This window comes from Dryobates pubescens, chromosome 33, assembly GCF_014839835.1.
Source record: "Dryobates pubescens isolate bDryPub1 chromosome 33, bDryPub1.pri, whole genome shotgun sequence".
In the NCBI taxonomy this organism is placed as follows: domain Eukaryota; kingdom Metazoa; phylum Chordata; class Aves; order Piciformes; family Picidae; genus Dryobates; species Dryobates pubescens.
Genome location: NC_071644.1, coordinates 7,304,937 through 7,329,660, shown reverse-complemented (window position 1 = coordinate 7,329,660; position 24,724 = coordinate 7,304,937). Strand labels below are relative to the sequence as shown.

General features: G+C 53.2%; 2 protein-coding genes across 2 annotated transcripts in view; one reads left to right on the top strand and one right to left on the bottom strand.

Annotated features, from left to right (window-relative positions):
• Nucleotides 1-6,930, bottom strand: part of PUSL1 (pseudouridine synthase like 1) — a 29,424-nt gene extending 22,494 nt beyond the window's left edge. The window contains exons 1-2 of the mRNA XM_054175694.1: nucleotides 6,872-6,930; nucleotides 5,064-5,121 (exon numbers count right to left, since the gene is read on the bottom strand). Coding sequence (XP_054031669.1) covers nucleotides 5,064-5,121; nucleotides 6,872-6,930 — 117 coding nt within the window. The remainder of the gene's footprint in view (nucleotides 1-5,063; nucleotides 5,122-6,871) is intronic.
• Nucleotides 6,931-11,745: 4,815 nt separating this feature from the next.
• Nucleotides 11,746-24,724, top strand: part of ACAP3 (ArfGAP with coiled-coil, ankyrin repeat and PH domains 3) — a 101,196-nt gene continuing 88,217 nt past the window's right edge. Inside the window, exon 1 of the mRNA XM_054175759.1 lies at nucleotides 11,746-11,934. Coding sequence (XP_054031734.1) covers nucleotides 11,888-11,934 — 47 coding nt within the window. The 5' untranslated portion in view covers nucleotides 11,746-11,887. The remainder of the gene's footprint in view (nucleotides 11,935-24,724) is intronic.

Sequence of the window (24,724 nt, the reverse complement as noted above, 5' to 3'; positions counted from 1 at the left end):
ATCCCTGACCTGCTGGCTATCGACCACGGGTTCCTGCAGGGGAAACTGAGGCACTTCACCCATGGGCAACCCAGCTATAAAGCAACAGAGAAGACACAGGAATGAAGGAGCTGGGATGTCCTGCCTTGTGGTCAGAGTTCACAGGTCTCTGCTCCCTTCTTTGAGCACACCAATCTCCTTCTCTTCAGCAGGTGTTGCAAGCACTGAGCTCTTGGCTTGGCACCTGCTGGAGGAGCCTTTGATCGAGCCAGATCTCATCTGATTTTGTTTAGCCTTTACTTCCCCAGTCAGAGCCTTTCCAGACAACCCTATTCCTGGAGCAGCAACAGGCATCCCAGGGTGTTTATATCTCTTAACAGCCTGCATACCAGCAAGGCAGGGGAAAGCTTTACTTGCATTTCGTGGCCCTGCTCTGCTAACAGGTTTCATTCACTAAGCACTTCCACGTTTCGGATCACGCTGAAGTTTCCACTGCTGTGTGCCAGAACGATATGGATCCACATTCCAGGTTGCTATTACTGCTCACAGCTCTCACCCTCAACAACTGCTGGAGAGGCAAGATGAAGAACAGGCCCATTTAATGTATGCCACCTATGGAGGGGGGGAAGCAAAAGTTCATTCATTCCTCTCCCTCAAGTCGAAATCAATTAACAAGAAGATGAAAAACAAAAACCTCCAAGCTACTCAGCCATCTCCAGAGCACAAAAGCAGCTGTGAAATCCCTTGTGGATGGGTGCATTGACAGGCTGGACAGATGGGCAGAATCCAAGGGCATGAGATTGAACACAACCAAGGGCTGGGCTCTGCACATTGGCCACAGCAACCCCAGGCAGTGCTACAGGCTGGGGGCAGAGTGGCTGAGAGCAGCCAGGCAGAGAGGGACCTGGGGGTGCTGGTTGATGGTAGGCTGAACATGAGCCTGCAGTGTGCCCAGGTGGCCAAGAGGGCCAATGGCATCCTGGCCTGCATCAGGAACAGTGTGGCCAGCAGGAGCAGGGAGGTCATTGTGCCCTGTGCTCAGCACTGCTCAGGCCACACCTTGAGTCCTGTGTCCAGTTCTGGGCCCCTCAGGTTAGGAAAGATGTTGAGGTGCTGGAAGGTGTCCAGAGAAGGGCAACAAAGCTGGGGAGGGGTCTGGAGCACAGCCCTGGGAGGAGAGGCTGAGGGAGCTGGGGTTGCTTAGCCTGCAGAAGAGGAGGCTCAGGGGAGACCTTCTTGCTCTCTCCAGCTCCCTGAAGGGAGGTTGTGGACAGGCAGAGGTTGGTGTCTTCTCCAGGCAAGCAGCACCAGAACAAGAGGCCACAGTCTCAGGCTGTGCCAGGGGAGGTTTAGGCTGGATGTTAGGAAGAAATTCTACACAGAGAGAGTGATTGCCCATTGGGATGGGCAGCCTGGGGAGGTGGTGGAGTCACCATCATTGGAGGTGTTTAGGAGGAGACTTGATAGGGTGCTTGGTGCCATGGGTTAGTTGATTAGGTGGTGTTGGATGATGGGTTGGACTTGATGATCTCGAAGGTCTCTTCCAACCTGGTTTATTCTATTCTATTCTATTAGGAATGGGGTGGTTTTTTTGGGGAGGGGAATAAACTGCCTGCTTCTCTTCCCCAGCAGCTGGATGGCTTTACTGGTTTCACCATGCCCAACTGGGGCTAGCTGCACAGAACACAAAGGATTGCACTGCATGGCCAGGGATGCTGCAGGATTTGCAAGTTGCTGTGTCCTAATAAATAGTAGCTTGCAAGCCTCTGGCTGCAGGTCAGCACAGCCTCACTGACTCCCTGGGTGCTGGATCAACTGAAACCAGTGAAAAATCTAACTCCTTTTGAGTGGAAGAGACAACAGAGGAAGTGAAAGCCGGGAAGGGAAAAGCTGAGGAAGTGGCTTCTGCTAGGAGGAAGGCTTTCCAAAGCCATCTCCCATGCCACTGAAATTGTTGTCCAAACAGGGGTTGAAGATGAGGATACCATGAGGATAGTGGAATAGTGAAGTAGCTGAAGCTCCATCCCTGAAGATATTCAAGTTCAGGCTCTACAAGGCTCTGGGCAACCTGATCTAGGTGAGGATACCCCTGCTGACTGCAGGCAGATGGGACTAGATGACTTTTGGAGGTCCCTTCCAACCCAGACCATCCTATGAGCCTATGACAAACCTCTTGGCTCAGTTTTCTTTCTCTCTTTAGGGTTTTTATTTCTGGGAGGGGAGGAGAGGTGAGGCAGGAGGTTGTACCAAAGCTGCCTTGCACGGGAAGGAGTTTTCTCTCCTCTCCTACTCCCCCTTTTCCTTCCATGAGGAATATCCTCTGGCCTTAGCATAAGGCTTGCTGGCCAAAACAGAGCTTTCTGTGTGGAAGAAGAGTTTTGGGCAGCATTCACCAGCACACTCAGGAGATGGTTCAAACCAAACCTGAGAGGGAACTTCCATTCTGGGTATCCTAGCAGGCCCTGCATGTGCTGCCTGTTAGCACAAGCAACAGCCACTCACGTTAGGACAAGGTGCTGCAGAGGAGATCTTCCTTTCCAGAGGGCCATTTGTAAGAACTGAGACTAGAGCACAAAGCCCTGCATCTTCTGAGCTTCCAAAGGGAACTGGAGAGAGCCAAGTGGCTGGACTCAAACATCCCCATCTGGGAAGCAAGGGCTGGAATTTTGTTTTGGACTCCTCACTAGCAAGCTGGGCTTCCAAGTGCTGCAAGGCAAAAACGCTGTCTCCAAGAAGGAAACAAAATGTTGTCTGCAAAGCTTACCCCCCTCAAAGATGTATTAGAAACTCCTCCTAATGTCTGCATCTGTCCCCAGACTGAAACAAGTCTCCATTTCCTCCAGACAGTCCCAGGGCTCTGAGGGCTACAAAGGCTTCTGTGCTCTGTATGATGGCTTCACAGTGACAAAGGGTTACAGAGAAGCCTTCTGCTCAGCCCCAGTGCAGCAGTTTCACATCGAGGGCTGCAGCACAGACTCACAAACCAGTCCATTACACTTTTAATGACACAGTTGTTGAAACACAAGGTCTACACCTAGCAGGTTATTTCCTTGCCTGTAACTCCAAACAAATGTCTGCACATATTTACAACACAATGAGGATCTCATTACAGAGTTAATTTTGCCCTTGCCTTCGGTTGCCTTTCCTGGCTTCGGAAAGCTGTGAAGTTCAGGGCTGCAGAGCAGTGGAGGAAGGAAGATAAATTCCTACAGGGCCCAGAAGTTTTCTATTAAAGCTGCTTTAAGACTTCCCATGTGGTTCCAATAGACACAGCCCTGCTCAGCAGTGCCCAGCATCAATACCACCACATGAAAGCAAAGCACATATTCCAGAACTGGCCTGCAAAGTGCTGATACTGGGAAAAGACAACACCAAATAAGTTTATCTTTTTCTATTCCCACCCCCCTCCTCCTCCTCTTCCATCACCCATCCTACCCATTCTCCTGTGAAAACAAAAGTCACTTGGATAATGCAAAACAACTGCTGGGCTCACCCAAAGTCCGGCGCCTGGGGCTGAGCCGCTGGATGGTTCAGGGGATGAGATAAATGAGACGCGGAGTCCTTTGGGGCTCTTCTTTCAAGGTCTGCACAGTATTTATACACTTTCTCCATCTCAGGCAAGAAGCCATGCAAATACACCCTGAGAGCTCTTACTCAAGCCATAATTCATCACACTTTCCTTCTGCAGGAACTCTCACCCTCACCCAGCAACCGAGGCACAGAGCGGAAACGTCTTGGCCACGCTCGCGGAGCGGCTGGGTGGGACAGCGAGTCCGCTCCCAGGCCAGCTCCTCAGCAGCTCTGCTCCTCCACAGCACCAGCACTGGAGCTTACACAGAGCACTATCACCAAAAAAACCCCCCCTGAGGTCAGGCTCCACAAGGCTCTGAGCAATTTGGGAAGTCCCTGCTCACTGCAAGGGGGTTGGGCTGGATGAGCTTTGGAGGTCCCTTCCAACCCAAACCGCTCTGTGGTTCTATGACTCTAAACTGCTGCACTTTGTGATCTCAGTCTGACCAAAAAAAAGGAGAACCAAGTAACAAAAAGATTGGTTATTAAGCCATGGACGTGACCTGAGGCAACCAGTTTCAACCCCTTCAACAAGCTCTTACCTGCTAAAGAGGGCCAAAATCCATCTTGAGCTACATAATGCTCTGAAGAACAGGAGAGAGAGCTAACACAGCCTCCTTCTGCTCCCTGCCCTGCACAGGAGGCTGGGATTCACCAGCACCCCTCAAATCAACGCAGCTCTGCAGCAGCTTGTGATTAAATTACAGCTGGCTTCCACAGACACCCAGGTGTGCTGAGCAGCGACTCTATGCAGGTGATCCATTTTCTACCCACTGCTGTAACAGGGAACCTTTTGCACTCCTGTTGCACGCTCACCCCAAGCCCAAACGGTACCAGGGTGCTGAAATCCATTCCTACATCCTGAGGGATTCCTGGGAGCAGTGCAGGCACAACAATGATGGCAGGATCACACCTTTTTCCCTTTGCATGTTAGGAGAACTCCAGAAGAATGGAAATGGACATTTCCCCCCACAACACACACACACACTTTGGAACAATGGACATCCTGCTGTGCTTTGTTCTGGAGATGTCAATCAGAGGCATCCTCTCCCAGCATTTTTGAATCTATAAGGGACTCAGAGATGAGCTAAAAGCAGCTTAAACCTGCTCAGAACTGAAGCAGTTGAGACTGAGTGGAGACAAAGCCCTAATTGCTAATGAAGTTCACCTGTTTGAGCACCTTCAGGTGGGCCTGAAGCAGAGGCTCAGGTCTACCAGAAAGTTCTGAGGCATTCTCAGGCACTGAGAATCATAGTTTTGGGCTTTGATGCCTCAGATTCCTCGTTTTTATCATTTTATCATTTAAGCCTCATCTTTATCAGCACCTTAGTGCCTCTGGCTGTACCCTGACCTATTTTCCTCACCTGCAGGAAGCACTTTGGGCTGCTTTGAATATCGCAGTGCCACACTGAGTGCAATCTAAAGAGAGTATTTATCCTGGGTCATATCTGCAGCTCAAGAGTATGACCCTGCAAGCTGCACCTGACTGACAATTAGCATTAGCAAAGACCTACCTCCAAATAATTCTGAACTCCAACTGTGGCCTGATCACTGGAAGTCTCCATAACTCCGCTGCAGAGGAGAGCAAATACAACAGTTACTGATACATGAGCCAAGGGCTTGACACAGAGTCCCCCACCACATCCAGAAGTTCACAGGGGGCATTCATCAAACTCTTTGCTACTGAGTGGCATGGATGCCATCACAGAACTAGCAGGGACCAACCACTCTGATGAATGGACAGGAAAAGAGATGCAGCAGTTGTTTGAGCGAGGCTGGAAATCACCCTTAACAGGTTACTCTCTGGACTAGCCCTGCAAGTGGAGGCTGATGGGAAGATAAAGGAGATGTATGGAAGTAGGAGGGTTTGCAGACAAAACTATTCCAGGGTCAGGAGCTGATTGCCAGTTCCAGGCCCCTGACTTGCAAGCTGTGTGGGTGTCATAGAGGGACTAAAAGATGTGAAGATGGCTGGTGATAAGCTTCCTTTTCCACCGTGGCAGCCACAGCCACTCGCAAAAGCTGCTGATGTGTAGAGAGAGAGATCCTGAGGCTAAACCCAACCCACCTGTAACTGCTCCCAGTAATTTAGGTCAGTACCCACAGCGACACAGACCATGCTCTGCAACAGAAGTGTGGGTTTTGGCATGTGATGGTATTGTTCTGTCAAATCCTCATGAAGATAGGCACCATTCCATGCACTGCAGCTGCCCAAGCTCTCCCACACACTTGTTGGTTGCCTGCTTTTTAGTGTAAACAAGCACAGCTACACATGTGGGATGTTTAAAGCCTGGGGAAACCCAACCTCAACTATCCTCCTGCAGGACTCTCTGCCCACAGAACTCTTCACCTGCACCTCTTGAGCACCACAGGAATCTGAAACGCTGAGAAATGGCCTCGCCACTGGGTGCTCAACAAACCACAGCAGGAAACCTGCCCTCTCCCCCCAGCCTGAGGCCACAAGTTTGCTGCCTTCACTGCCCTGTCAGGTTTTCTCTTGGCCCATTTAGAATAGAATAGAAACAGAAATTAACCAGGTTGGAAGAGACCTTTGAGATCATCAAGTCCAATCTATCACCCAACACCATCTAATCAACTAAACCATGGCACCAAGTGCCACATCCAGGCTCTTCCTAAACACCTCCAGGGATGGTGGCTCCACCACCTCCCTGGGCAGCACATTCCAGTGGCCAACCTCTCTTTCCATGAAGAACTTCTTCCTAACATCCAGCCTAAACTTCCCCTGGCACAGCTTGAGACTGTGTCCTCTTGTTCTGGTGCTGGTTGCCTGGGAGAAGAACCCAAGCCCTACCTGGCTCCAACCTCCCTTCAGGGAGTTATAGAGAGCAAGAAGGTCTCCCCTGAGCCTCCTCCTCTGCAGGCTAAGCAACCCCAGCTCCCTCAGCCTCTCCTCCCAGGGCTGTGCTCCAGACCCCTCCCCAGCTTTGTTGCCCTTCTCTGGACACCTTCCAGCACCTCAACATCTTTCCTGACCTGAGGAGCCCAGGACTGGCCACAGGACTCCAGGTGTGGCCTGAGCAGTGCTGAGCACAGGGCAGGATGACCTCCCTGCTCCTGGCCACACTATTTAACGCATTTCCTGCCCAAACCATGCCCTTCCTAACGCTTCGAGGCAACAGCAGCGAAGTCCTGCTCCTTGCCACCAACTCAGCGAGGGATTTACCGCTCGCCAAACGCCCTGCACTGCCCATCCTCTCCCCAGGCACCTCCTTGCCTCTCCCCCATCCCCTCCCGCGGAGAGCCCCCACCCAGGGCTGCCGCAGCCCCTGCCCTGCTCTCCAGCTGCGGCTACGACACCTACCTATATTTAGTGCCAAAGTACTGAAAGAACACTAGGTACCGGCTCGGGGCAGAGACCATCGCTGCTGCCTAAAGCCCTACGCAGGGCTGAGGCTCTAGGTCCGGCTCCGCTCAGCGCCGCCGCAACCGCGGGCGGGGGGGGAACCGGCGGGACCCCGGGTGGGGGTGAAGGGGGAGCCGGCGGAGCGCCGGGGCTGACCGAGCAGCCTTCCCGCCCCGTTGCACGGAGCAGGGCCAGGCTCCGCCTGCTTCCGCCGCCGCCGCCGGGGGGGCCGCCGAGGCCCGGCGCCGGGAGGCGGTGGTGGCCGTGGCGGGGCCTGCCGGGGCGTGCCGAGGCGGGGAGCTCGGCAGCTTGGGTCGGAGCGTGTCGGGCCGCAGTTGCGGGCTCGCCGGAGCCTGGCCGCGTTCCCCGGCGGGGCCGGAGGGCTGCGGGGGAGGCGAAGCGCAGCCCTGCGCAGGGCTGCTGCCCGCAGGCTCGGGCACGGGCGGCTCGCTGCCCGCTTGGTCCTGACGGCTCTCCTGTCCCTGCGGCACCTCGTGCTGGGTAGGGTGTCCCCCCCGCTCCCTTTGCCTGGAGTGACTGGAGGTGACCCCGGTGATGGAACAGCCCCCTCTCGAAGCTGTGCTTCCCCTCCTTTCGCCTCCCTGAAAGGAGGTGGGGGTGAGGCGGGTGTTGGTCTCCTCTCCCTAAGAACAAGCGGTAGGATGAGAGGAAACGGCACCAGGGGAGGTTTAGGTGGGATATTAGATGAAGTTTCTTCTCTGAAAGGGTTCTCAAACTCCGGAACAAGCTCCCCAGGGAGGTGGCTGAATCCCCATCCCTGGAGGTGTTTAAAAGAGGCAGAGATCACAGAACTGTCAGGGTTGGAAGGGACCTCAAGGCTCAGCCAGTCCCAACCCCGCTGCCATGGCCAGGGACACCTCACACCGCAGCAGGTTGCTCACAGCCACCTCCAGCCTGGCTGCAAACACCTCCAGGCAGGAGGCTTCCACCACCTCCCTGGGCAGTGTGATGTGATGCCAAGGGCCGTGGTTTAGCACCAGCTTTGGCAGAGCTAGAGAGTGGTTGGACCTGATGATCTTCAAGGTCTTTTCCAACCAAAAACGTTTCTGGGATCCTAAGTTTTACTGCAAGGGAGCCTTCTTTTGGCGAGTGGCTTTGTTTGCCTTTCAGTTTGCCCTTAGAAACCCCTGGAGCTGGACTTGCAGTGCTTGCTTGTGTCAATTTCGGATGGAAATTGACTCCTTCCCCTAGTCCTAGCAGGGTTGCCTCCTGAAGCCCGACGGCACGTCAAAAAATCAAGACTCAAAATGCCAGAGCAGGAATGGAACTCCTACAGATAAAAGGTTTAGGCAATCAGAGGCTTGCAGGATGAGACCCAGGCCATGGAACTTGAACTCCGCTGTGTTTGAGTTACTTCTGAGCGTGGGTTTGTTGACTTAAAGGCTCTGATGTTCCCAACCTGCAGTGAAGCTGCTCCTGGCTGTGCCCCAGCAGCCGTGGCAAAGCCCCCCCCCCCCAAACAAAAACCAGCACAGGCATTTCAGGCGAGCCTGAGTTCATCTCTTTCAGCCTGCCTGTGAAGAGATGTGTGCAGGCTACCGCTTGCTGAGGGTAAATGACAGCTCCAGGGACAGAAATAGCCTGAAATAATGATAATAAACAAAGGCTGCAGATGTTCCTCACAGGACTGTGCTCTGTATTTAAGAAAAAAAAAAACCCCCACCAACCATCTTTATTCATAATCTTCCTGAAATACTGAACTGCAATAGCTGGATGCTTAAAGCCAGCAGAAACAACCACCCAACTCATTAGCAAAACAGGGAGAGCAAGAGGGGGGGAAAAAAACAATCCCTGCCCCCCCCCCCCCCCAATACAGATCTGTGATCTGTTTTGAATGGAAAAATCCAACTGGCTTTCAACTCACACAATGGCATCCAGGCTCCATTATAATGAAAGTGATGAATCTCTGCTTTAAAGAGGATGGTAATTTCTAATCCCTGAGCTTGCACACACACGCACACACAGAGGCAGAAACATCCACATGTTTTCATCTGTGCTGGGAGAACCAAAGAAAACCCCAAATGGGAGTGAGTTGGCCTTCAGGTTGCCCAGGGAGGTGGTGGAAGCCTCATCCCTGGAGGTGTTTTAAGGCCAGGCTGGATGTAGCTCTGAGCAACCTGCTGTGGTGTGAGGTGTCCCTGCCCATGGCAGGGGGCTTGGAACTGGCTGAGCCTTGAGGTCCCTTCCAACCCTGACAATTCTATCATGCCACATAAAAGAGAGGCCACAAGAGGTCAGCTTGCCCTTTCTCCTAGACAGAGGTGATCAGCAGGGCTGATTCCTTTTCCTGCCATGCACAGAATGCTCCAGCACCTGATCCACTGTGTTAAGTAACTCAGAGCTTGCTCACACAAAGATATTCACCTGACTAGGTGATTCAGCTAGATGGGTTGGGCTGGACGGGCTTCAGAGGCTGGACATGTCTCATAGATTCATGGAATGGTTTAGGTTGGAAGGGACCTAAAAGATCAGCCAGTTCCAACCCCCCCTGCCATGGGCAGGGGCACCTCACACCAGCCCAAGTTGCTCAAGCTTTCATCCAACCAGATCTTTGGTTGGAAGAGACCTTCAAGATCACCTAGTCCAACCTTCAACCCAGCACTGCAAGGTCTCATTTCACCATGGTTCAGTTCACACCAAGGCTTCCTGATGATGTTTTGTCACGGATGCAGGGTCCTCTTCTGGCTTGGTTTTAGTTCAGACCCCATTGCACAGGATGCATTTTAAAACATGGGGATTCACACTTCATAGAATCAACCAGGTTGGAAAAGACCTCAGAGATCAGCAAGTCCAACCTATCACCCAACACCTCCTGACAACTAAACCATGGCTTCAAGCGCCACATCCAGTCCCCTCTTGAACACCTCCAGGGATGCTGACTCTACCACCTCCCTGGGCAGCACATTCCAGTGGCCAATTCCTCCTTCTGGGATGAACTTTCTCCTCACCTCCAGCCTAAACCTCCCCTGGCACAGCTTGAGACTGTGGCCTCTTGTTCTGGTGCTGCTTGCCTGGGAGAAGAGCCCAACCCCCACCTGGCTCCAACAGGTTCAGGGAGTTGCAGAGAGCAAGAAGGTCTCCCCTGAGCCTCCTCTTCTGCAGGCTAAGCAACCCCAGCTCCCTCAGCCTCTCCTCACAGGGCTGTGCTCCAGACCCCTCCCCAGCTTCGTTGCCCTTCTCTGGACACCTTCAAGTGTCTCAATGTTGTTCTTAAACTGAGGGCCCCAGAACTGGACACAGGACTCCAGGTGTGGCCTAAGCAGTGCTGAGCACAGGGCAGAATGACCTCCCTGCTCCTGCTGGCCACACTGTTCCTGCTGCAGGCCAGGATGCCCTTGGCCTTCTTGGCCACCTGGGTGTTGCAGTATATTGTAGTATTGCTCAGGGTGCTTAGAACAACTGTACTGCAACACCTGGGCACACTGCTGGCTCATGTTCAGCCAGCTGTCACCCAGTACCTCCTCCAGGCTCTTCTCTCAGTCTCAAGTCAGGCTCAAGGCTTGCAGTGGATGATGCACTTTGTGCTGTCCTTGCTCGGGCGGAGGATCAGAACTAAGCCCACCGTAATTAACCTCATTTCTCCACCGCCGCGTCCCGCAGCGGCCGGGCTCTGCTCAGCCAGCCCCCCGAGCCCAGATGTCTTCCTTCCTCGGGTGATTACTCTGGCTCAGAGGAGTCACTGCAGATGGACTGCAGGGCTGATGGCAGCAGCAAATCCACTGTGTACAGAAAATTAAAAACTAGATTAAGCACTAACAGGATTGATGCCAATCCTTTTGACACTGCCGGCATGGAATCCCCGCTGTGCATCCTGGGCACTTTGGGCTGGGGGGTTTTGGTGTTCCCCCCCTCGGCCCCCCCCAGCAGGGTACAGAAGTTGGTGACAGCCCTACGTGCAACTGCACCTCCAGCTCATTGCTCAACCACACAGGGAATGAGCCTGAGCTGGCACGCAAGGTGGTGGCCACTGTCACAGCCCTGCTTCAAATGGGGCCAGAGGTGTCTCACAGAGTCACAGATTGGCAGGGCTTGGAAGGGACCTCTGGAGATCAGCCAGTCCAGTCCCCTCCCTGCCAAAGCAGGATCACCCAGAGTAAACCACACAGGAGCACATCCAGGCAGGTTTTTGGATGCCTCTAGAGATGGAGACTCCACAAGCTCTCCGGGCAGCCTGGTCCACTGCTCTGCCACACTCAAAGCGAAGAGTTTTTTCCCCTTAGGTTGATGTGGAACCTCCTGGGGTCTAGTTTGTGTCCACTGCCCCTTGTCCTGTCGCTGGACACCACTGCAAAGAGTCCTGACCCATCCTCCTGACACTCGCCCTTTAGCTATTGATCAGATCCCCTCTCAGCCTGCTCTTTTCCAGGCTCGACAGCCCCGTGTCCCTCTGCCTCTCCTCACAAGGCAGCTCTTCCAGTCCCCTCAGCAGCCCAGTGTCCCTCCTCTCACCTAAAGCAGCAGAAATCAAGCGCAGGGGGGAGGAAGGAAATCACCATTCCCAGCCCACCGGACCGCTGCGAGGACACCGACCCCTCCACCGGCACTGCCCGCCCGCTCGGCGACAGCCCCGCACGGGTGACCGGGGGGTGCGAGGGCTCAGCTCCTTTCCAGCCCGCGGGCCGCCCCGCTCTGGGTCCGAGCCAGCCCCGGCCCTTCGCGCCGCGGGGCGGCGGCGTTCGGCTGCTCTCGGCTGCTCTCGGCGGGCGGCAGCGGGCGGCGTTCGGCTGCTGTCGCAGGGCGGCGGCGGGCGGTGTTCAGCTGCTCCCGGAGGGCGTCGGCGGGCGGCGTTCGGCTGCTGGCGGAGGGCGGCGGCGGGCGGCGGGCGCTGGTCCCCGCCGAGGCGGCGGACGCGTGTGCGGCGGGCGCGGGGGGCGGGCGCTCGGCCGCGCGTCCTTGGCTGCCGGCGGGCGATGCGATTCCTCCGCTGATCGCGCCGCGGGCTCAACCGGCAGGATGACGGTGGAGTTCGAGGAGTGCATCAAGGACTCGCCCCGGTTCCGGTAAGCGCCCCGCCGCTCGTCGTCCCCCCCCTTCCTTCGCTATTCCCACCCCGCAACCCCAGCGGGGACTCCGCTCCGCTTAATCGCTTTCGGCGGCGGGGGGCCGCGGGTGAGCCGTGAGGAAGGGGGGAAACGGGACGGGCCCTACCGGCTGCACCGGTGGGTGAAGGGCCGGGGATACCGGGAGCCGACTCTGGCGACAGCCCGGCCCCGCCACTCGCCCCGGGTGGGTGCCGGGGCAGCCGGCGGGCTTGCAGGCGTTGCCCTCTCCGGTACCGCATCCTGCCCTTCTCTCGGCCGGTTGCTCCGCTCGGTTCGGACGCTTTGCAAATGAATAATTGCTAATGGTAGCGGCCAGCGCTGGATCCCGTTGGTAACTGGGTGAACTGGGCTCTCACCCCGTGGGGAATCATCTGGACCGTGCTGATTGCAAGCGCCTGAGGAGCCAGCGCTAAGAAACCGACGAGTCAGTTTCCATGCAGGCGCATTCCCGGCTCCCGGAGGAGGCTGGATTCTTTTTTTCTAAGCGGTCTTAAAGGAATCTGGGCTATGACAACAAAGACTCGGGCTTGGCTGCGCTGCATTGAAAGCAGAAATGCCCAGGGCTGGAGCGGAGCCTCCGCACTCTGCTCCAGATGCTCCATTGTGCCAGCAGCATCCTGCCTAGGTGTGGGGATGGGCTGGGATGATGTTCCTGATGCTCCAAAGGGAAGAGCAGAGCTTCCATAGCTAACAATCTCCCGCTGCGTTCAGTGCTGTGCCTGGATGAGGACAGAGGGAAGGAAAGACAATAGCCTGCAGAAGCAAGTCGGTTGGCTGTGTGTGTGCAGGGGAAGGAGTTGGGACGGGGTCTTCCCTTCCCTGCAGGCGTTTCTTGTGGCTCTTTCTGCAAACCTTTGTGTTCACCGGACAGAGGAGTCTGCATTTTCCTTTAAGTGCATTTAAAAATAATTCCTTGGAATGCAGGATTGACAGGCAAGGCTGCAGTGGCCTGAGCTGCCTCTACTCCCCACAGCTTTGTGTCAGTTTGTGTAGGTAGCTGTGTGGCTGTGCGCTCCTGTAGGCGACACCAATACCTGGGCGAGTGCATCTCCTTTATCCCTCCGGCTGGGGAGATGTGGGGCTGGGGAAGGGCTCTTCCTCCACGCGTTTTGAGTTGCATTGTAAGGTCCTGCTGGCTCTTGTTCCAGAGCTGGTTCCCGAAGTGTAATGGGCAGTGTCATGTGAGATGACAGCCTGGTCTTATTCGTGTGCCTGGCTAGCCCTGGAATCATGGGAGTTTTGCATCCGGATGGGGGGGAAAAAGAAGTTAGATGCACGGACAGGTTTGCAGAGGGTAGGAACCTCCTGCTCTAAACCTCAGCTCGATTAGCAGCAATTAGAATTCCTTCCCCCCCCCCCCCCTCCTCCCCTGTCGTTGTAGCCTTGCCGTGCTGCAGAGCATGTGAACTGCTCAGTGCATCCTTCCAGAGCAGTGACTTCACTGGCCAGATGTCTCATTCCACATGGCAGTGACCATTTTCCTGGTGACGTCAAGATTGATTGATATGTTTATTTATTTATTTTGCCTTTGCTCTGTGTGTGTGTGTGTGTGTGTCTGTGGGCTTCAGGCCAAGTTTCTTAGTATGCAGGCAACATCATTCTGCTCTGTCTGCTCCATCCATAACAACAAAACAGCTCTCAGAGCGCCGTGTTGGACCTTTATCAAAAGCCAGTTCTTTGAGCAGGGAATTATGAACTGTTTCCCCAAAGGGCCAGATGCAGTCTGCCTGTTACAAGGGAGAACATGAGGTTTAGGCTGGAGAAATAAGCCTTCATCTTTCAGGAGGGCTAAAATACATACAGCAAGGGGGTGATACATGTAAACTGTGAACACCTCAAACAGTGAGAAGATGCTGGCATTAGCAGGCCTGTGGCCAAAAGGGAAAGAGAACAAAACAGAGTTCTTTAGGCTTTCTCAGAGGGCACAGAGTTTAACCTTCTTCTCTACTTTGCTTTCTCCCAACTCCTTAATGAGTCTTCCCTGTTACAGTTCTTTGTTTGCAATACAAGAGAGTCCTTAGATGCCTTGTAAGGAGCAGGATTTCTTCCACAGTGTGTGGCTGAGATGCTCCCTCCCGTGTCCCTAGGATCTTACAACTGTTAAAGACATAAAATATCACACAGGCTGAACTGCATGCGAAAAAATCTAGCTGAGGATGAGGTGAGAGAAGGTAGTGTGTGTTCCACTTTCTCAGCAGAGACTGAGACAGCTCCTTTCCATGTGAAACATCTGTGGAAGAGGCAAAAGTTTTAATCCAGCTTCCCCATGGGCTTCCCTTAGCTAGGAATCACCTTCCTTGCCCCACTGGCACCCACTGCCCTTCCCAGTGAACCCACGCTCTACAGTTGCCTTATTCTCTGAGGTGATCAAATTGTTTGCTGTTTGTTGCACACAGGGAGAACCTAAAAACCCTCCTCAAATATTCCACAGTGTGGTGGGTTTAGGTGGTTAATGCTTGGGGGGCAGGGGGAAATTTCAACCCACCACACACAGCAGTAAATAAATAAGCAAGCATCCTGTAATAAGGCTACCAGAGCAGACTACTTCAGCAAGGAAATCCAATTACAGGCCCAAACACTCCAAATCAATACTCAATATGCACTCAAACCATCATTGCTTCCTGCTTTATTAGGGACCAGTTGCTGTGAAGAAAGCTTGTTTTAAAGAGAGAAGTTTGTTACTCAGATGTAGAACCACAGAACCACAGAATCACAGAACCACAGAACCTGTGCCAGGGGAGGTTTAGGCTGGATATTAGGAAGAAGTTCATCCCAGAAAGAGAGATTGGCCATTGGGATGTGCTGCCCAGGGAGGTGGTGGAGGCACCATCACTGGAGGTGTTTAGGAAGAGCCTGGATGAGGCCCTTGGTGCCATGGTTTAGTTGATTAGATGGTGCTAGGTGATAAGTTGGACTTGATGATCTCTGAGGTCTTTTCCAAGCTGGTTCATTTCTCTTCTCTTCTCTTCTCTTCTCTTCTCTTCTCTTCTCTTCTCTTCTCTTCTCTTCTCTTCTCTTCTCTTCTCTTCTCTTCTCTTCTCTTCTCTTCTCTTCTCTTCTCTTCTCTTCTCTTCTCTTCTCTTCTCTTCTCTTCTCTTCCAACCTATCTTATCCTATCCTATCCTATCCTATCCTATCCTATCCTATCCTATCCTATCCACATAATCATAGAACCACAGAATCATTGAATCAGAGAAACACAGGATGAAAGAATCATGGAATGGTTTGGCTGGGAAGAGACCCTTCAACACCACCCAGTTCCAGCCCCCCTGCCATGAGCAAGGCCACCTTCCACTAGACCAGGTTGCTCAAAGGCCCATCCAGCTTGGTTTTGAACACTGCCAGGGATGGAATTCATATTTCACATAAGTGGAATCTCAAATAAACCCCAAAACAACCCCCAAACAACCCCAAAACCCCAACCCAATCCAACCTTGCCCCAAAAGCCCAGAAGAAATGAGCCCAGATCTTTGGCTGGGTAGATAAAGCCTCAGTGCTGGGAGGCATCTTGTAGAGACGTGTATGTTCCATTCCAGTAAACAAATCTAATTACCTTGACAGACCAGTTCTAGCACATTTGAGTGCAACCCCAAGAGATGTTGTGGCTTTCATCCCCAGAGCCTTCTGTTTGACTTAGCAGTAGCCTGGGAAATCTAGGAACATGTATCTGACCTCTTCCACTCAGTGGTCTGGGGTCACGCACAGGAGAGCCCTTACCCCATGCAGGGAATGGCCTCAAGTTGCACCAGGGGAAGGTTGAGGTTGGATATTAATTTAATGCAAGAGTGGTCAGGGATTGGAAGAGGCTGCCCAGGGAGGTGGTGGAGTCACCATCCCTGGAGGTGTTTAAGAGGAGACTGGATGAAGCACTTGGTGCCATGGTTTAGTTGATCAGATGGTGCTGGGTGATAGGTTGGACTTGATGATCTTAAGTTCTTTTCCAACCTGGTTAATTCTATTCTATTCTATTCTATTCTATTCTATTCTATTCTATTCTATTCTATTCTATTCTATTCTATTCTATTCTATTCTATTCTATTCTATTCCATTCCATTCCATTCCATTCCATTCCATTCCATTCCATTCCATTCCATTCCATTCCATTCCATTCCATTCACTCCCTCCTTGCTCAGGGCATGCTACTAAGGGTAGGAGCATTGGCACTCCTTCTGGGTGTAAATGCACTCTAGGAGCACCCAGGAGGACAAGGGAAGGGTAGGAACAGATTGCAGAGCTTGGACCTGGCTGTAGCCCTCTGTTGGTGACAGAAACCCCCAAATGCTCTGTGGTAATCCCCACAAGGGAGGGAAAGAAGTGGTTATTTCCTCAACTGCCAGTGCTATTGTAGTTGTTGTTGTGGCTGCTAACTAACCTTATTAATCAGCCTCGTTGTGAGGTCAGGGTTAGCCACTGCAAAGTGAGCTGCATGTCAGCGGGATGAGCCAAGAAGGTGCAGTGCTCTGACTGTAGCACAGTGACTCAGATGCTGGAATCTTCTCAGGAGGAGCCTTCAGAGCTACCACAACCCGAGGGAACAGACAGCTGAGAGCATCCCTCCACAGACATCCAAGCCCCAGGCCACCAAGGGACCTCAGAGCTGCTCAGCAGCAAAGGGAGACCTACAATTGAGGTGCAGGCTACACAAGGCCATGTACATGCCCAGAGCTGAGGGGGGCCAGGCTTCACCTCCCCCATGCCTTGCAGCCTCTTGGCTGGTTGGAACAGAGGAGTCCCAGAGGGCTGCTGGGAGCAGCACTGTCATCAGGCAGTGACCCAGGGACATGGGCAGGGAGGTTGTAGCAGCGGGCAGCACTGTCTGCACGGTATTGTGGCTCTCATTAGGCAGAGGGGGGGGAGGAAATACCCCAAAGCCAAACCCAGGCATGTAATTCTAGCTCCATGAAAGATGCAAGAAGGGAGAATTTGTCATTTGCCAGAGGAAAAGCAAGTGGAAAAACAAGTACCCTTAGAAAATCTCCTCTGACTCTTGCTGGGGTGTTTCAAACAGAGCGGGGGACTAATTAAAACCCTCAGTCAAACTTGCAGAGTCTGATAACAGATTGAACTAGACAAGTTTCAAGCCAGCACAACCAGTTTGCATGCATCCATGCTGTGAGAACCTGTGGTGCAGTGAGGTGCAAGGTGGGATGGGGGGAAGGGAAAAGAAAACCCCAAACAAACAACAGCCTGCAGTGGCTTCGGTGTGGGGTTTGTGTCAAACTGACACACACAGGTTGAGGCAAACTCCTTAGCTGAAGTTACTTAACAGCAAGTTGAAATCCCACCCAGAATGGCCAAGGAAAGAATCTTCATCTGGTTAACTGGCTGAGTTTTACAGCAACAGAAGTGCTGTGTCCAGCAGGAGCAGGGAGCTGATAGTTCCCCTTGTAGTCAGCTCTGGGGAGGCCACACCTTGAGTGTTGTGTCCAGTTTGGGGCACCTCAGCACTGGAGAGATGTGGAGGGGCTGGAGCCAGGCCAGAGGAGGGCAAGGGAGCTGGGGAAGGGCCTGGAGAAGAAATCTGATGAGGAGCAACTGAAGGAGCTGGGGATGGTTAGCTTGGAAAAGAGAAGGCTGAGGGGAGACCTCAGAGCTGTCTGCAGCTACCTGAAAGGAGGTTGTGGAGAGGCTGCTGCTGGTCTCTTCTCACAGGTAATTAGTGATAGAACAAGGAATGGCCTCAAGCTATGACTGGGTAGGGTTAGATTGGACATTAGGAAAATTTTTTCCCACCAAGAGTGGTCAGGGACTGGAATGTGCTGCCCAGGGAGGTAGTGGAGTCGCCAGCCCTGGATGCGTTTCAATGTGGTTTGGATGTGGTGCTTGGGGCTATGGTTTAGGGTTGACCCTTGTAGAGCAGGCTTCTGGGGTTGGACTTGGTGCTCCTGAGGGTCTTTTCCAAGCTGAATGTTTCTGTGATTCTGTGAACAACAACAACAGCAGCAGCAAGGGCACATGCATTGATCTGTGATTGGTTTTGGTTACACAAGGCTTCTTATGTAAGCAAGCTCCCTGATAGCGAGGCAGTGGCATGAAGATACACCCACGTGGAGAGCTTCTCTTTGGATCAGGCTGATGAGCACAATTGCCATTACTTGCTGGTTTAGTTACATGAGAGTGAAGATGTTATCACAAAAGCAAGGTGATATTATCTGCATCAATCATAATACCTGCCCTTATCTGGTTATTCTGGCATCTCTTCATCGGTGCGCTGCTGAAGCCAAAGAATCTGAGGTATGGAAGGGGGAGAAGTCAAAGCAAAGAGGTCACCATGTAGTGTAGTTCCCTCCTCTCACAGCCCCAGCCATGAGATGCACTCCCAGTTACAGCAGTCCATCCTGTACAGCCAGTCTCTAAGTCTCTGTACATCAGCCTGAGGTTTTCTGCCTCTAGTGAGGCTTTGTCTCCTCTCCTGGCTTCCAGCCTCCTTGTTTTGGCATCACAGAATGGTCTGGGTTGGAAGGGACCTCTGAAGGTCATCCAGTCCAATCCCCCCCTGTTGTCAGCAGGGGAATCCTCCACTAGATCAGGCTGCCCAGAGCCCTGTTGAGCCTCACCTTGAATATCTCCAGGGATGGGGTCCCAACCACCTCCCTGGGCCACCTGTTGCAGTGTTCCACCACCCTCACAGTAAAGACCTTGTTCCTAACATCCAGTCTAAATCTGCTCTCCTCTACTTTGAAGCCATTGCCCTTTGTCCTGTTACTGCAGGCTTTTGTAAACAGCCTCTCTCCATCCTCCTGGTAGGTCCCATGCCATGGTTTAGTTGATCAGGTGGTGTTGGGTGATAGGTTGGACTTGATGATCTCAAAGGTCTCTTCCACCCTGGTTAACTCTGTAATTCCCCTTCAAGGACTGGAAGGCTGCTCTTAGGTCTCCCTGGAGCCTTCTCTTCTCTTCTCTTCTCTTCTCTTCTCTTCTCTTCTCTTCTCTTCTCTTCTCTTCTCTTCTCTTCTCTTCTCTTCTCTTCTCTTCTCTTCTCTTCTCTTCTCTTCTCTTCTCTTCTCTTCTCTTCTCTTCTCTTCTCTTCTCTTCTCTTCTCTTCTCTTCTCTTCTCTTCTCTCTTCTCTTCTCTTCTCTTCTCTTCTCTTCTCTTCTCTTCTCTTCTCTTCTCTTCTCTTCTCTTCTCTTCTCTTCTCTTCTCTTCTCTTCTCTTCTCTTCTCTTCTCTTCTTTTCTCTTCCTCCTCTCTTCCTCCTCTCTTCCTCCTCTCTTCCTCCTCTCTTCCTCCTCTCTTCCTCCTCTCTTCCTCTTCACTGTCAAGTCACCCCAAATCAGTGAGACAGCACCAAATGTGCCCTTTACTGCTGTTCTGCTGGTGCATGGTGGGCTCCATCCCTACCCTGATCAGGTCGGCTGCTCCCCTCAGACGTGTGTCTGTGGCAGTCTGTACTTGGTGTGCCGTGGCAAGACTGTGCCTGTGACAGCTTCACCCAAAGGGGACTCCTATGCACTTTCCTTAGTAACTGTGAATTGTGAAGTGTGTAAGCAAGGGGCTCCCAGAGGCCCAGAGTCCTGAAGCTAAACCCCACTGACCCATCCCAGCTCTCCAAATCAGCAGAAGACTTTTAATTGATTCTTCCCCCCCCCAGGATAAAACTCCCCAGCCTTTAGAAGCTGTGTGTTTGATATTGAACTCTGAATTAGAGTCTCTCAGGTTGCTCAGGGGAGCTGTAGCTCGTGCATTTCAGGCTGCAGCACACAGGCAAGGGAAGTGTTGGCATTTCCTTGTCTGCTGGTTGGGTTTGCTACTGGAATAATGCTCCTGTAACATCTTGCCTCGTGGCAGTGTGGAAACATCTGCCAGCACTGAATGCCTCCAGTTGTCTAACAGATCAGTTGATGAGTTGCTTTCATGTTGGGGAGCTCTTCCTCTCTTGCCTTTCTGCTGGTGTTTGTGGCTACAGGGAGATGAATCTCCTCTCTTCTGCCAGTTGGTGCCTCCTGACCTTTTTCTCTCTCCTTCTGCTTGCCATAAGTGTAAGGAGAAAGCTGTCCAGGGGAAGTTTTGCAAGGTGGAAAACTCAGGTTGAAACCTGGTGTCAAGCTGGACTGCTGCTCAGGAGACAACACCACTGGGAACCATAAACCTTGCCCTAGTTAGGATGGCCAAAAGCTCCTGAGGGAGCCAAGAGCAGGGTTTTGCTAGCTGCTGATTTTTCTGGCTGTCAGAAGGATGCAGAAGGGTTGGAGATGAGATGAGAAAGTTTGCTGAAAGGGGGGAAAAAAACCCCAAAGCCAAAAGAGCAATAACCTCCTGGTGGAAGAGGGTAACCAGACCCAGAGGTACTGTGGCTGGGAGATGCTGATGCTTGCTTGTCTCTGCTGTCTAAATGATCTGTGGGAGAGTCTTCCATTCCTCCTCTGAGAGTGCCACATGCCCTGATGATTGTGCTTTGCTGGTTGTCTTGGCACCAGGCAGTGTCTCTGGATCCCAGCTCAGGTCCTCAAAGGGCTGCAGCACGGCCAAGGGAGCACACAGAGTGAGGCTTCAATGAAACATTCCTTGGCCTAACCTCATTCATGTGGGCTCCAGACAGGCTCCTGTTGAAATGTGTTACTGCAAAGGCAGCGAGCCTGGCAGCTGAGGGAGAAGTCAGAGTCCCTTGTCACTCACTGCTGAAGCTCAGGAAGCTGGAAGGGTGCCACAGAGCCAGTTTGGTGGTGATGGGAAACAATGGTGTCGAGCCTCCTCCTTCCCATTTGCCATTAGCAGCCACCCCAGCTGGGCTTGCTGGGTTTCCTTGTCAGTTTCTAAGGGGAACTGATCCCTTGGTCTGTTCCTAGCAGGGTTCTGAGGGCTTCAGTTGCCTCTCAAAGTCAGAGAAGCATATCAGGGAGCAAGAGTCAAGACTCAAAAGGCCAAAGCAAGGGAAGCCAGGCTCTCTGCTAGCTGGAGTGGAGAATGGGGTGTCCAGAGCCTGAGGGTTTCTGCTTGCTTTGGCACTCAGTGGTTGCTCTGCTCAGGAAAGTCCATTTCAGTCATTTCAACAGCTCCTCTGTTTCATTTTCCTTGGCTTGGGGAGAGGGTCAGGCTGTGAATCTGAGTCAAGAGGCTGTGCCATAATTCATGTTTGTGATGACAAAGCACTTTCAGGACGTGCTGCCATCAGCACTGATTGATTAATCATTCGGTTCTGGTCACCCCTTTGTGGGGGAGAGCAGAGTGTGGCAGCACAGGGCGAGGAAGGAGGGCAGGGACCTCTCTCAGCCTGGGTGACAGCAGCCATCAGTTTCCCTTCATTTCGTTTTGCCACCCAGAGGCAGCAAGGCACTGGGCACTCCTGGACTCAGGCTGAGGGGTTTTTGGTCTCAGTGGCATCATAAAATCATAGAATTGTTAGGGTTGGAAGGGACCTCAGGGATCATCTTCCCCATGAGGGTGGTGATGCTCTGGCACAGGTTGCCCAGGGAGGTGGTGGAAGCTTCATCCCTGGAGGTGTTTGCAGCCAGGCTGGAGGTGACTGTGGGCAACCTGCTGTGGTGTGAGGTGTCCCTGGCAGTGGCAGGGTTGGAACTGGCTGATCCTTGAGGTCCCTTCCAACCCTGACAATTCTCTGATTCTACCTAGTTCCACCCCCCCTGCCATGGGCAGGCACACCTCACACTGCTCTCCAGTCTGGCCAGGGAGAAGGGATCCAGCAGCTTGGTGGAGCATCCTTTGCCTGGAGGAGCTTGTACTGCATGTCTGGCAGCTTTCTCTGGCTTGTCTCTTCTGTGCCAGACATCCTGGGGTGGGAGCTTGCTGCACTTCATCAACGTTTTCAGTGTCATAGCCTCTGTTGGTCCAGCTGCACTGCAGAGTTTTGAGTAGGGCACTTCAGCTTGGACCTCCTTGGTCCTTGCACAGGTCAGGGCATTGCATACCCCACTACAACTCCTGAGTGAGAATCACAGGCTCACAAAATCAGAGACCTGTCAGGGTTAGTTATGTGCTTGGGGGATCCTGCAAGTCCCTTTTTCCATGCAATTGTTTTGCTTGGAGAAGACCTTTAAGGTCATCCAGTCCAACCATCAACCCAACACCACCATGGCCATGAAACCATGGCCCAAAGGGGGCAGTTAAAGCAGGACTTCATGGGTGGGTGTCAAGAGGAAGGGGCCAGGCTCTTTTCAGTGGTGTCTTGTGATAGGACAAGGGGTGGTGGATGCAAGCTGGAGCCCAGGAAGTTCCCCCTCTGCATGAGGAGAAACCTCTGTACTGTGAGGGTGCTGGAGCCCTGGAGCAGGCTGCCCAGAGAAGCTCTGGAGTCTGCTTCTCTGGAGACTTTCAAGCCCCACCTGGATGTGTTCTCTGTGTGCCCTGCCCTGGGTGATCCTGCTCTGGGCAGGGGGGGTTGGGCTGGATGATCTCCAGAGGCCCCCTCCAACCTTCTGTGATGCTAGGATTTTCTGATTGATGGGGCACAGACCCTGGGGGTGCCCACAGGGAGCTGAAAGAACCCATTTGAGTCACATCATGGCTAGGAGGAGGATGAAGTCTTTCAGTTTGGTGTCAGAGCTGAGGAGGGTAAGAGATGAAGTCAGGATGGAAAGTGTGTGTGCTCTGAATGATTTGAGGTTAGGAGCAGTGTGAAGGGCTGAGCCCTGTAATCAGAGCTGCAGGAGTGACTTTGGGGCTGGCTGCAGCTGTCTGGAGGCTGTTTCACATAGTTTGGCAGGTCAGACACTCCTGCCTAACCCCTCTTCAGATGCATGTGGCTGCTGAGACACTTTCCCCACCACTTAGCCATTTCCTGTGGCCACTGCAAAACAGCTTTCCTGGGAAGCCCTGCACCTAAAAGCTTTCTGAAACTGCTCCCCCCCCAGCAAGCCTCAACCCTGAGCCTCCTAAACTGCTCTGCTCTCGTGGGGCAGGGGGAAAAGCAGGGATGGGAGGGAGGAAACTAAGCACAGAGCTTCCCTGCAGTGGTGATGGTCCCTTTAAAACCTGCTCTTGCAACACTCTGGAACTTCAGCCCCAGGATTATTGTTGCTTTTGCTGTGTGCAGCAGGAAGGCCAATGGAAGCAGGAGGGTTTCTGGCTTCCCAAGGGCTGGCTTTGCTTAACAAAGAAAAGAGCAGCCCAGGCTGCTGCTGGCTTTGTGAGTGCAGCTATCTGGGAGAGAGAGAGAAATAGAGCCCTGGAAGCAGACCTCCAGTCCAAGGGTGGTTGACTTTTTGGGGGACAGGAGAGAATGTTTCCCTGCAGCCAAGAGTGCTTGCTTGCTTGTTTGCTCACAGCTCTGCTCTGCATCAGGGCTCTCTTGTGGCTGCAGAGGTTTACAGGCAGTCCTGCCTGCTTAAGGGGGCTGCAAGAGAGCTGGGGAGGGACTTTTGAGGGTGTCAGGAAGGGTGTTGCTTCCTTTAGGGGCCTGGAGCTTTGGGAGCTGAAGTTCAGGAGCAGATCATTCCTTTACCGACAGGTACTGCCTGGCTCTGCTGTCAGCTCACACTTTGCTGTCTCTGGAGCTATTGATCAGTTTAGCTTTGTTGGGGTTGTTCAGCCTGGAGAGGAGAAGGCTCTGAGGAGACCTAATTGTGGCCTTCCAGTATCTGAAGGGGGCTTCAAGAAAGCTGGGAAGGGACTTTTGAGGGTGTCAGGGAGGGATAGAACTGGGGGGGATGGAGCAAAACTAGAAGTGGGGAGATTGAGACTGGATGTGAGGAAGAAGCTGTTCCCCAGGAGGGTGGTGAGAGCCTGGCACAGGTTGCCCAGGGAGGTGGTGGAAGCCTCCTGCCTGGAGGTGTTTGCAGCCAGGCTGGAGGTGGCTGTGAGCAACCTGCTGCGGTGTGAGGTGTCCCTGGCCCTGGCAGGGGGCTTGGAACTGGCTGAGCCTTGAGGTCCCTTCCAGCCCTGACCATTCTCTGCCTCTCTGCTTTCCCCAAGTGTGTGTTGCACACACACACAGCTCTTCCCATCATGAACCTGGTGCCTGTCTCATGCAAAGCCTGCTCTGAAAATGAGGGTGGAGGAAAGGAAGTGGAAAAAAAAATGAAAGAAATGAATGAAGGAGGTTTTCCTCCCTGCTGACATGCTCCCATCCCAACTCTTGCCCTAGGGAAAGGAGGGGGAACCAAGAGCAGAAATTTGCTCCTTCCTTGACCCAGCAACTGCAGGCTTGGAGGCAGAGGGGCAAGCAGGCATCGTGGCCAGTGTGGAAGGCTGAGATTTTCACTGCCAGTAGCTTTCTGATTGCTGCTTTATCTTCACTGAGGCACTTCAGAGCTTGGAGTGGGCAAGAGAAGGAATTTGAGCTGCAGAATTCCGTCTGTGGAGTGTGTTGGAGCACTGGGGAGTTGTATGGCTGAGGCTAAGGGGATGGGCTGCACGGCTTGAGTGCAGCCCCAGGGAGACGTGGCTGCCTCCCAGGCTGCCTGGGGATGAGCTGTGTCTCTGCTCCCCAGCACTCAGCAGCTGCCAGCCCTCCTCCCTGTAGGACCCCACAGGGCAAGGAGCAGAATTAGAAGCATGAACAATGATTCCTGTGGACTGCAAGGAGGGTGGAGGCTGATTTCCTGCAGCTCCACTGCATCCATGCCTAGCTGCAGCCAGACTGGCCCTCAGCCCAGGAGGAGCTGCCCACAGCTGGCAGTCCCAAGCCCCACGGTGGCTGGCCAGGCACCAGCAAGGGAAAAGCTTCATGCTTAATGTTCTGCCCATTGTTGGGTGAGCTGCTGGAAGAAAGGGAAAAGTGTTTCAACAGGTTAGCAAAGAGGACTGTGCTGGAGGCTCTGTCCTCTGTGGGTTTCTCAGCAGCAGGCATGTG